At 36.0% G+C, this 13,703-nt stretch overlaps 1 protein-coding gene across 1 annotated transcript in view; it reads right to left on the bottom strand.

Moving 5' to 3' along the window:
- Positions 1–13,703, bottom strand: part of ERC2 (ELKS/RAB6-interacting/CAST family member 2) — a 633,577-nt gene that overhangs the window by 207,135 nt on the left and 412,739 nt on the right. The window contains exon 16 of the mRNA XM_026650452.1: positions 13,200–13,335. Coding sequence (XP_026506237.1) covers positions 13,200–13,335 — 136 coding nt within the window. The remainder of the gene's footprint in view (positions 1–13,199; positions 13,336–13,703) is intronic.

Raw genomic sequence — 13,703 nt, 5'->3', positions numbered from 1 at the left:
TGGTGTGGATCTGTGCTATTGATAATCTACTCAAAGAAAGCCCATTTCAGCTAAGTAACCTTTCTTTCTCCAAGCTAATGGACCAGGTGCCTTAGCTTAGAGGCAGTACCAGACACATAAACCTTCATACATGGTCTAGCCACTAGAGTGAGACAAATAGCCACACTGGGTTAACATATGCTACACACATATGTACAAAAAGAAATTATGACATTAGGTATTTCACCCTCATATGGCCTGTTTTACTCAAAGTTTTTTCAAAGCCTTCTATTTTCTTCAGACAACCTATCAATCTAGTCACTTATTATTTTCAGAAAGTAGAAAAACATTGTGATCTGAATGAAAGTGAAGTGAAGTATTTTCCATGAACTTCTTGCAGTATATAGCTAATTAGTTATATTTATAGCACCTGAAAAATTACGTCAGCAAATATAAGAAAACAGGTTTGCTTGCAAAAAAAGTTCAGCATAAGCATCATTTCTGATAAACCACTTAAATAGGATAATCTACATCATGAAGCTGTCTTTACATTACACAATAAAACTTCCCAAATTCATGTTAAATTAAGGACAACTGCATAAATAGGTTCAGACATTTTATTGCAGTTTTGTTTGCAGAATTTCAGTCTAAATTATTGTCTTTGTCATTGATTATAATTTATATAATCTAGGGTATTTAAATATATAACAGTAAGATACTGGACAAGTTATAAGTCAAAATTAACATTAAAAATTTTGTAACACACTAGCTATGTGTGTTTTGCTATATTGGACTGTGATGTGCTGAAATACTAACATCTATTATAATGAGGTTATTGATGTAGAGTTGACATATGACTTGATTTGCAGATGCCCTACTGACTAACCTTTTGCAACTATATCTCACTGTAAACCTGTGGTAATTATTGCTGGTAGGGAGAGTTGGTTTAACTGAACTATTTCTTTTGATACACGTTGAATGTGATTGCCCCCTGGAGATTACAGGAGTCCCACATGTGTGAGTTATTACATAAATACTCAGAGGAGGAAAAAAAGGTGTATCACATTAAATTTTCCCTGTTTCTTATTGTTTCGGGGTTTTTTCCAAGAACTATTTTTCTTAAAGTGCCCATTCATATACATATAACAGACATCTTTCAAAACGTTTATTAAAGTATGTGTTCTATAAACTGTACCCCTATTAGAAAGTCATTAGAAATGTTTTTAATGAAACATGCAAATATTTTCAAATAATTTTTCATAGATTTTAAAGTAACTGTAACTGGAATATATGAGTAAAACCTCGTTTGTGATATCAGGATATCTTACTGTATTGCTTAATGGATTTAAGCCCTAAAAGTCAGGAGATCCAGGTTTTAGGTCTATTTCTGCTGTGTTACTTTGGACAATCCTCCAGAAGTGCATATAATATTAGCATTGTTGTTATAATGAAGTATTCGTAATGTTCTATAGTTCTCCTGGCTTAAGTCACAAAACCTGAAGGAGATTAACATGTTTTTAAGAATTATATTCAAGTTATTGAATATGTGTATGTAAATAACTGTTGGTGAAGAAAAAAAAGACATGAAATGAAAAAACAATTGTAGTTATAAGATATTACATATTTTTGTAAATGGTCAGTTAAAAATACACTGTACAGAACACTGTCATTTCTGTCAGTCTATCAATTACTACAAAGAAAGAAGGAGTTTAAGAGACTGCAAGTCTACTAGAAACTGATCTTCAAATATGATTTTCATAGATTGTCTATAGGGACATTTTATAACAAAAGTAGTTTTGGCTTCTGAGAATTACACTGTGCAATGAAAACAAATGTCAAAGCAAATCCCAAAAGAAGAAAAACACTTCTGGTATTGATCCTCAGACCTACCAATCAACCTTTCTGCCCTCTGTAGACTCTCAAATAGTTTAGAACTTTTCTTCATCTGAAACCTTTCAGAAAAATTCTCTTCAGTATAATCTTAAAACATTGGCTGAAGTTCAACACACATTTCAGCAACACATATGGAATTTATCCAGAACTTATGGAACCTCCACTGGCCAAGAAAAAAAAATGCCTACATGTTCATTCATGTTAACAATCTGAATTAATATTCAAATGTATGTAAGGTATCTGTGTCTTTAAATGTATTTATTTTGATTATTCTGATTTTGTATGTATGCTATTTTTTAAACTTATTGCAATAAATCATCAGAAGCAGATTCAGCTTTTCTATGACTTCCATCATAAATCGCAGTACAAAGTATACAACATCAAAATAAGAACAATACGTTGTAGTTGAGGCAATTTCCTCAATTTAAAGAACAAATAAAATATATATGATAAATATGTGCACATTATAGGTATACATACAAGATGAATGCTCTCAAAAATGCAACAGCTTCCCTCCCCCCAAATATTTGAAGGAAAAACTCCTCAGTGAACTGTGTGAAATTCATAATAAACTATACCTTTTGCTGAGGCCTGGACATTTTTGAGGTTGAAGTTATTAGTTACACTTCCTATCCTGGCAAAATTCAACTATAATTAGAGAAGCAGAGAAATGGCAAAGGAAGTGCCCAGGAACAAATCATTGATGTGCACAGTTGTGTAATCTACCATGCTAGGCTCTTTCCTTTCATACCTCTTGTTTTATAAAGGGTAAAAATATTCAATACATATATGCTCCTTATTTTTTTTAAACTGATCACACTTCAGCTTAACCAGTGGAAAAGAAGAAACTTTACAATCCCTAAGGAACCTATAATTTGAAAACGGAAGCATACAGGAACATACTTCAGTTTTCAGGCAATAAATTGAAAAGAATTTTGCAGATGTATTACAGAAAACTGGCATAAAATATTGGCTTTTACATTTCTTCATATGTTAGTTCATTAACTCAATAGACAGTATATGGAGAAAGCCAAAAATTACAAATATTGCCCATTTGGACTTGAAATTGGCTTGTTTATCCAAAAAGAATTTGCCAAGACCTGAAAAAATGTATCCAATTTAAGTAATGAAAAATTAGTGTGAAAAACAGAAAAGAAGCTTGTGCTGAAAATACTTCTCTGTAGGCTATGCTACTAAATTAGAGCTCTAAAGCACCAAGTGTAGTAATGAGCCTCGGGATCTATAATCTTTTCTTAAACTGCAGCTTTCACCACAGATATGTTCAGGTAGCACAGGTACCTGGTTCAGGGTAGCAAAACTGTCATTCATTTTAATAATAATAAATTAACTTATTACCCACATTTTTCCAAAACAGTTTTTCAGAAGCTTTAAAGGAGGCCTCTTTTCTAACTCTAATGCTGATATATTTGAAACCTGACATACTCTCAAATTCTGCCTACAGATCTTTACCACATCTCTCTAATTTTTGTATTAATTCATGAGTGAAGAAAGGAAAACAACCTTTTTATATGTATTGTGATCCACCTGAATTCTGCCATCTTCCAAAATGTAAGTAGCTTTTTAACCTATGCTGTCAGCAACTGTGTTAGAAGCTCTCCAGACAAGAGGCCAGATTGTCCATGGCTTTTATGCCGAGGGGAAGGCACAAACAGCCTTTCCCCCACCACTTACACAACATGCACAAAGTCCAAGGTCTAGTACACTTGTCTCCCCCCCACCCCCCCGGTATGCATCACTTAAAATTCAGTGGGGAAGGGAGAGAAGAATGTGGGCTAATTCTCTTCTCAATCCCTTCCCCTTCGCCACCCCATCTTTGTGTAGCTAGCAGGCTGTAGAGAAGGACTGAAACAACCAAAGTATAACACACTATGCATTTCCCCCCTGCACAATGAGGGAAGATCAGGGAGTAATTGTAACCTAAAAGGCAAAATCCTAACCTCAGCTCCTTCTTCCCCCACAATGAAAGCCAATGACTAAAAGCCAAAAATTGTATTTACACAAAATAACCAGAATTATTAAAACCTTCAATATGCTACAACATCTTTCTGAGATGGATACAGATCCAATTTCAGATAAATGCATAAGTTAAAAACGTTGTTGTTTGCAGTGTCATTGTAGCCATGTTGGTCCCTGGATATTTGAGATACAAGGTGGGTGAGGTAATATCTTTTATTGAACCCACTCCTGTTTGTGGAAGAGACAAGCTTTCAAGCCTCACGGAGTTTTTGTTAGGTCTGGAGGAGGTAACCAGAGTGTCCAAGCTAAATGCAAGGTGGTACGGATTGTTAAGCATAAGGGGTTCACACATGCTGCAAGAGATCCGTTGGCATGAAGTGAGCAATTAAGGCTGTTACAAATTGTTGTGATAAGCCATAAAACCAGTGTCTCTGTTAAGTCCATGGTTTTTAGTTCCCAGTAAAGGGGTGAATTATGCTAACTCTTAATTGCAGAGTTTATTCTAAGTGGTTTCCTACTGCATGCGTGAACCTCTTATTCATAACAACCTATCCCACCTTATTTTAACTGTGACACTCTGGTTATCTTCTCCAGATCCGAGAAAAAGCTCTGTGAAGCTAAAACGCTTGTCCCTTCTTCCAGCAGAGTTGGTCCAATAAAAGATTGCCTCACCTAGCTTGTCTCTAAGTTAAAACTAACTTTGAATACAATAACTTATGATTTTGAAAGTCCTGAAAATGAGAGCAGTATGTGTTTCAATACTAATCACTACAAAGCTGTAACTTCATGGATGGGATTTCATCCTGCCTTGTTTGAAAATTCAGAAATGCATACTGACATCTGTGTACTACAGTCACACTGCTTCTTTTATCTCTGAATAGATTACACTGTTGTATTCATTTTTGTTTGTGATACTTCATCTCATCTTTAAATCTTCTCTTTTTATAAACATTTTAATATCACAGTTTTTGACATGTCAGAAAGAAAATTCCTTCTAGAGCATACCATAATAAATGTACATCAGGTACAAGGTAACCGCTTGGTTAGGTTTTGGTTATATTTTAATTTAAGAAGACTAGAGAGATGAGATGTGACAACACATTCTGTCTTCAATGTATCTTATATTTCTAGTGCTGTTAGGGTGGTAGAAATTATACCGATGTGTCAACAAACTGGTAAATAAATACAGAATTCAAATTTAAGGATTGTTGGGGTCCTAAAGGAAATGGAATTGTAGAGCATGAAACAGTTTTGTGCTGAATTAAATCACTTGGGACCTAATTTAATTGAATGGGTGTCTACAGACTTTCACATGGCGAGAATCATACTTTTACAAACCTAGAACCAATTTGCTTGCCTGAAAATAGCTGCAGAACAATTCACTTAAAGCAATAGTAGAGTGGATAAACTGAAATCACAAATTATGATATTCCGGATTAACCTGGACCGTATACCGCTTTGCTCTTAAAGAAAAGGAAATGTTTTGCTGCAAAGAAAAATCTCTCTTCATGACACGGTCCTCTGCTCTCTTCTACTCAACCTGCTTTCAGGAGAATTATTATGAATTTATTTGTTTAAATTTACAGAGGAGGCAAAAAAAATTTCAAAAGACAAATCTGAGGGGGAAATGACAGAAACAGATTTTGAAGTTGAACAGATCAGAACAAAATAGGCAATGAACATTTTTTACTTCTCTCTTCCTGCTGGCCCCAAAATCTACCTTGGGAGATGTATGTGTGTTGCTGTTTAGATAAATACACACCCACAACTGAGTTATTGTGCTCAGCATGAATATAATACGTCATGTTTTTGTTCAAATTTTATAGTGGGAATTCTACATTTATAAGATGTATAATCAGGCACAAGTAGAATTGTTTCCTATGAAAGTTATTCTGATGATTTACTTTGTATTTGATAAGAACAATTTGTGTAGTATTATGTGTAAATTTCCATTGTTTAATATTGTGGTTGGAGCACATGAGATACTCTTCAAATAACATTGTAATCACCGTACAGTTTGTGAAGTCCACTGGATAAGTTAGAGTACTTTTAAAAGTATTTAGTTTCAGACTAAAGTATTTGGTTTCCAGACACACTGCTGTGATTTGAGACTGTTGGTGGCTTGTGCTTCTAAGGGAGTGCATAGGCCATGCTGAAGTGAGGTAATGGCTATGTCCAGTCCCTTCATTAGCAGTGTTCAAGCAATTATGGAACTGGTTGAAGTAAGACTGGACCTTAGATTTTCTTTATGTCTGAGATGCCTTTATATTGTTTTAGTGTATAAGTTTTTGTAAGCACATATGATGATCGGAGTATTTTATTCTATATTCTTAGCCAGTTTTCTCCACTCCCCCAATTCCGGCCATTTACATCTTCCTCTTTAGAGGGTGGAGAGAGAGAAAGACTGACAACTACAAAATCAGTCATCCACTTATTGGAAAATAGTGCTATTTACTTGAACTGCAAGTTATCAATAAGCGGAAATTTTGGGATCACACAGGGTAGGAGATAATGTTTTGCTATCTTCCACCATGTAAGTCATATCAAGACATGCTAAGTCTACTTTTGGTAAGCAAAGGTATTTTCCTATTTTAAAAAATCAAACGTATTTTTACAAAAATAAATAATTAGTATATCAAAACAGGAGATGGTCTGTAAGCATCCTTAACTGGATGTTGCCTTACAAACTTAATTTTATTCTTATTGAGAGGATTGGGAACTCAATATTTATTAACAAACAAATTAGTATGCTGAAAGTAACAAGTCATAACACATGTTGGCGAGTTATTTTGATATCTACATAATATAGCATGAAAGCAAAGCTTGTCCTGTAATAAAAGAGAAAGGAGAACTACAGAAAGATAAATAGTTGAGGTTTTTTAAAACTTTTTACAGACAGATATACAGCTTGGAATCCACACCAGAAAACATAGATTTGAGAAGTTCTGTGGAAAGCTGCAAAAACCTAACACTGAACCAAAGATTTTTGAGGGCCAGGGAAAAGACTGAAATACTCAAATTAAACAAGCCTTTCGACTGCAAATTTAAAAAATTTATCATAAACAGATATAATAACCTCAGATATCTATACATGTTTTGATAATATTTTGTCTTCAAAATGTAAACAAATCTTTGGCTTTATAGTAAGGGGGGTAAAAATCTTTCTTCTTTGAATGCTTAATTTCACAATTGAAAAAATTGTGTATTGATAACCACCTGTTGATCCCATATCCACAATAAACTGCATAATTTAGTCTAATATAAAGTTTAAAATGTAGCAGGAATTACTGTTTTTTTAAAGAGAAAGAGAGGGTACTTACCAACAGTAGTAGCTGCAGTCTTTCACACAGATTACCAGTATATCCACTTTCAAGTTTTCCTAGGGGCCTATGCACTTTTGGCATTGATGTCATGACCCTCCAAAAAGCAATGGCCATGATCCCTCATGCAACCAAATGTTCAATAAAAAGAAATATACAGAGCTACACCCCCAACTCCAGCACAGTTCTTTTCCCATTTATCAATATTATAATACCAATGGTAGAGGAAGGAATGTGTACAACTTCCTTTACCAGACAGAAAACCAGCATCCCTGTTATCCTGTAGACCCAAACAAGTATATTTCTTGTTCCCACTTGCCGTAAAGAGAAGTATTTAAGAAGTCCCTCATCCATGAAAGACTGGAGTCACCACAAAGTGTTTGAGAGACCATGCATGTTGATCACTATAATTTCTGCTCAAGTCATCTGCTTGCAAGACAGATGAAGAGCCAGGGAAGAGAGGGGATGCCTGATACACCATTCTCAAAGTCACGCAGCTTCTTGACAAAATGGACAAGGGCAGCTCCTCCCTCTCTTACTATTTCTGTAATATGTGTCAGTGTCTACATGGTGTGTCTCATGATTCGCACAGGTCTGCCCTTGATTTGTGGAAGGAAAGCTCTGAAAACCACATAAGTAACCTTAATTTCCAAGACATTATTCTGAAGTCAGGCCTCCTCATATTTCTGAAGGCCCCTAAATTTTATAGCAGTCCAAATCTGACCCTAAAGTTATGCCTGAAGCATCAATCACAATTTAAACTGACAGCTAAGGGAGATTGAATTGAATTCCCTCAGCAGACATCCTCGGGCACTGTCCACCACAATAGGGGTCTAGAATCTTCTGAGACATGATCACTAAAGTCTGGAGATTGTCAAGCCAAGGAAGATACTCAATGCTTAACCAGCTTTAAAGGTGCCTCATCCTTAGCCAAGTGAAAAGTATTGTATATGCACAGGATGCCATGAGACCTATAAGTTTCAGGAAGAAACTGATGTTGTTGTGAGGCTGAGGTTTCACAGAAACTACTGACTTCTGAATTTCTTGAAACCTGTCATATAGCAAGTAAGCAGTGCAGATTTAGGGACAGAACCTCTGTCCCTGCTCCAGCTGTATAAACTAGATGGAAACCCAGCTAACTGATTTCCTTGGGTTTCCCTTAGGGCAGTGGCTCTCAACCTTTCCAGACCACTGTACCCTTTTCAGGAGTCTGATTTGTCTTGCGTAACCCCAAGTTATACCTCGCTTAAAAGCTACTTGCTTACAAAACCAGATATAAAAATACAAAAGTGTCACAACAAACTATTACTGAAAAAATACTTTCTAATTTTTACTGTATAATTATAAAATAAATCAACTGGAACATGAGCAGTATAAACAAGTCATTGTCTATATGAAATTTTAGTTTGTATTGACTTCGCTAGTGGTTTTTATGTAGCCTGTTGTAAAACTAGACAAATTTCAAGATGAGCTGATGTACCCCCTGGAAGACCTCTGCGTACCTCCAGGTGTACACGTGCCCCTGCTTGAGAACCACTGCTCTAGGGGAATCTCCAAGTACCTTGAGCCAGCTCTATGGTCTCCCGCACCAACTCCTTCCCAGCTCCCAGTGTAGGAGCCCTGCCTGGGGAGAAAGGGGATCTAGTCAGAGCTACATTGTGCTCCAGCACAGGATATGTCCTGAACTGACATATTAGACCCTTGGAGCCACAGCCAGCTGGCTATGGCCTCACATAGTATCAAGAATCTATTATACTTGGTCAAAGAATTTTAGGTCACTCTTTACATTAAGGTTGCATTTATAAATGGTTTATAAAAGGTTAATAAATTATTAACAGATGTTATAAGCATATAACAGACATAAGTAATATGTGTTATAAGCACATCCAGTAGAAGGTGTTACAGATGGATATAAGCCACATGAATAAAGCAACATATTGAGCTATTGGACTCTATAGTAATGTATAAGAATTGATTCACCATGTATTAAAACATCCATTAATAATTTATTAACCATTTATATACTATTTATAAATGGAACCTTAATATAAAGATTGACTATGTTTTCCATTTTATCTGGTTGTTAGTTGGGACAACACTAAAATCACATCTATGAATTCACTATGTGCCCATTTCACTATAAAGGATTTAAGCAGAAGCCACACAGGTTCAAATTCTATCTACTGATATAAAGTATTATCATACCTTCCAATTGATAACAAATATCCATATTCCAGCAGTGGGCTAATTCCTCATTGGGAGAGAAAATGAGTGGACACAAGTTACCTCATTACAATCTAATTAATTTACAATATGTATCATTTAGAACAGAGATATTAGAAAGCAAAAGCCAAACACAGTAGAAATTCAGTATGCTCACAAATGTAGTCAAAAGCTCAGAGACCTGCAGAACGCAGCTGTACTGCATCCCTCCAGCCAGATTCTTTGTAACTAAGTTTGCAGGAGTATTTATATTATGCCAAATAAATTAAATTATTTAATATGACCAGGTGCTAAAGTTTTAAGTCAAAATCACCTTCAGTCAGATGCCTCAGATGTCAATCAAAATCACCTCTGAGCTACTGCCAGCACTCTGGGTCAGTCTAGTCTTTTCTATAAACATAGTCATTTGTATTTCCAAAAGATCTCCATTTCACATTTCAAAGATTTCTTTTACATTTGACATTGGTTTCTATGAGCTCTCTGTTCCTCACTTACCTGCTTTTGAACACTTGCCCTTTAATCCAACCTGCTTTGCACCCTTAATCAATGGAATGAGAGCCAGTCTAATTCACTGAGGAAGCGGACAGCAGAAGGAGAATACAGCCAGTTCAGTGAAAGCACAACAGACATCAACAGGGAGTGGACAGAAAGAAGTCAGAGCAAGGAGTGAGGAAAAGTTATCCAGATGGCCAGTCAGCAATGGGTAATAGTAAAACTAGATAAAACTTGGATTTCATTGAAACAGAACACAACACTAGCACTGACCCTGATCACCTTACTTATGGGTTAGATTGTGCCACAGTAAGGAGCAGTGTTGAGCTGCCTCTTCCCAGAGAAAGCACTGATAAGCATTCTGCAGCAGAGTCTGTCCCAGAGCTTTAGGCACACAGAGGCTGTAGGCCAGCTTCTAAGGCCTTTGTGGTGGTTCAGGATATCAATAAGCCCTGTGCAGTCAGCTAGATCTGCTGGCTAGTGCTTTGTAGTGGGAAGGGGTAAAGCCATGGCCTCACCTCCTTTTCACTTCTAAGGGAGTAGAGAAGGAACAGTCCAGCACTCCTCCTGAAAGCAGGGACTGCAGCTGCCCAAAGGGAGATGGAAGCTCATTGTACCCCGACCCATCACATGTGCACTTAGGGCAATGCAGAGTCTAACTCTACATCATGGATACTATTCTGATCAAGATGCCCTATAATGTCAATTCCCAAGTTATAAATAAAGATTTGGTATCACTGACTTTTACTCACATTACATTATATCTTGCAAAGTGTTGAGCATCTCCTTCAAGATGCTCAGAACCTTCAACTTTCAGTGAAGTCAGAAGGCACCTAGTGGTTCAGAAATCAAGCTACCAACAGTGAGGTAACTTTCAAGGACCAGTGCAAAAGCCAAGTCTAAGAGAGATTAACCTCTTTTTTTGTTTTGTCGGATCTTTTAATGCCTCTTTAACCTGTGGATCACTGTCCCATGTGAATAAGGCCCTCATGTTAGAGAAAGTTAAAGCACTTTCCATTTAGGAAGAGGTCATTCAGTTTTTCTGAACAATTGTATCAGACTTCCCCCTTTTTTTACCTACAATATGCCAGATATACTATTACTGGGTATATTGCTGTTTACAGAAACAAGCATCCAAAGGTTGTAAACACACCCAGGACGGAAATACCACATCTTTTAATTTCCTGATAAAGATAACCACAGCTTATGCATTCCTTCCCAAGGTAAGTTTGTTCTATTATACAGGAATTAACACATTATAGCTGACATTTATTTCTGCCTCATGTAGACTTCTAAAATATAGATTTTAAATGAAAAATTAATGTAATGAATATAAAGAATCTTAATATTAAAATAATTGTTCTTAATTATTTAACATTTTCATAATTAATTACTGGCAAATGTTTGATAGCAACTGAGTTGCAGAAGAGGGATATATCCGAGGCAGAGTTTATTCTTTGAAAATTCAGCCAAGGTATCACTCTGGTACTATTTGATGGGCACATTATAATTATATATAAGAAGATAAAATGAGAGAGACATGAAAGCTCCACATGGTATTCTCTGAGGGTAGCACATCAAAGACTCAGAAAGAGAGTTCTGAAACTATCTTTTAGTGGATGTTTCCACCACAACAGCCTTGTGAATTATCAATGGCAAAAATAAAGCGCTCTCAGGCTGTTAAATCAGATTCTGTTTACTGAGATAAATTAACTTCTAAAAACTAATTCAGTGTTCTAAATGGTAATTCTGCACTATAGAAATCTAATTTTATCCTTATAAATTACATGGTCCATGGTAAGCCTACATAAACTTCAATATTTCTTTTTTTTTAAACCCATTTAGTATAGTACAGTGCAGTATACAACACTGCAATTTATAAAATTTCCAAGAACTTGGATGATATATAATCTCCTATATCTGATTCTGACATACCTAGCAGCTGTAGAGCCAACACTAGGTAGCAAATAGTGGTGTTAAATTCTCCATATTGCACACAGACACACTGGAAACACAATACAGTACAAAGCACATGCAGGCCAAATTTCATCTATTAGAAACCATCCAGGGAGCCATTATACCACCAGATCAAGCAAACAAGCACCTGGAGTACTGTAACTTAAACTTTACTTATAAATACTGATTCCAGGTACCCCCAGGTGGTTCACAGATTTTTGTAATATTAGATACATTTGATCAGAGGTTATTTTTAGTCAATTGTCAGAGAAGACTAAATAATAACTGAACGCAGGTATCAAAATTATGTGTTAGTCTCTGCTACAATATAACTTCTTCTGTACACACTGTATCACTGAATTGTATCAGCTGATTATCTTGCAGAATCTTTATCTCTGAATTTTGATGATCCATTAACTGTATAAACTCTTCTGAAACCAAGGTAAAAACCTGTCTTTAAAAATGAGGAGCTGTTGGTTCATGAAGGCTCTGCTTTTTCCTTGTGATACTTGTTTTTTAAATCTTTGAATGTTTATATATATATGTAAGAATAATATAATGCTTAACCTTCTATAATTATTTTACAGAGAAAAACACATAAAACAAAAAATATGTTCACATTCCTTTCATCTTGAGATAAGTCAGGAAATGGAAATGGAATATCCTTCTTTCATTTACACTAAGGGAAAATGACGTTACACTGAAGAGAAGACCAATACATTCCACTCAGCATTCCTCCAAATTACTTATACATAAGCAGGGCTGGCTCTAGCGTTTTTGCAGTCCCAAGCAGGAAAAAAAAAAAAAAGCCGCGATCGCGATCGGCGGCAATTCAGCGGCAGGTCCTTCGCTCCGAGAGGGAGTGACGACCCCGCCGCCGAATTGGCCGCCCCCCTCTTCATTGGCCGTCCAGGCACCTGCTTGCTACGCTGGGGCATGGAACTGGCCCTGTACATAAGTCGGGTCACATAGGTATAACTGGGTGCAGAATTTGGTCCAAGGAGTGCAAGTGAAATGAATGGAAGAGAGAAATGTATGGCTATACTATACAGATTTAAAATTCTCAATTCAAATCAAGAAGTCAGCATTTCATATCTGTGATTAATATTGAATGTATTTAGCAAATTCTCATTCGGAGTCTTCTTATTCTGCATTACATGGAAGATCCCCTTCTAGCACATATTGGACCTAATCTTGTGAACTTATGAATGCCTCCTCTGATGAGAGTTGAGTGATCACTAGGTTCAGACACATTATGCATCTTTGAAACAACACATACATTGGAAAATACTTTTTCTGGCCGTTTTAAAGTGTAATTAATAAACCAGCATACAATTATGAATTAATAAATCAGCTCACCTGCAAGTGCTGAGAGTTGTCTGTCATATTGTCTTCTCGCCTACGAACTTCTTCCAGCAACTGAGCATTCTTCTTTTTTTCCATTTGTTGATTGTGCTTCAGATTGGCAACTTTCTTGTTTTGATCTTTCATATGTCTAAGAATTGTATGCATATGCCCGTTAATGCTGATGGCTACAATCACGTATCTCTTGCTACAATTTAAACTTGTGAATATGATTTATCACCAGATGTCAGGTTTAAAACATAACATTTTATCCTGTTTTTAAAATGATATATCAAAATGGTCTAGATGAAATGAAATTTCCAAAGATAAAACAAATATTCTGGCCCACAGATTATTTTCATCTTTAAAACCTTCTCACAAGACATATTCCAAACACTCTTTATGCTAAAAAAGATGTATAATGTCATGACATTGCTGTCACACAACATAGTAGAGATAATTTTTTTCAAAGAGTTTGTTGTATGTTTGGCTGCCTGCTTCAAAAAGAATAGTTTCTGA

This window comes from Terrapene carolina, unplaced genomic scaffold (assembly GCF_002925995.2).
Source record: "Terrapene carolina triunguis isolate 2854851 unplaced genomic scaffold, T_m_triunguis-2.0 Scaffold89, whole genome shotgun sequence".
Lineage (NCBI taxonomy): Eukaryota > Metazoa > Chordata > Testudines > Emydidae > Terrapene > Terrapene triunguis.
This window is presented reverse-complemented; position numbering and strand designations above follow the sequence as displayed.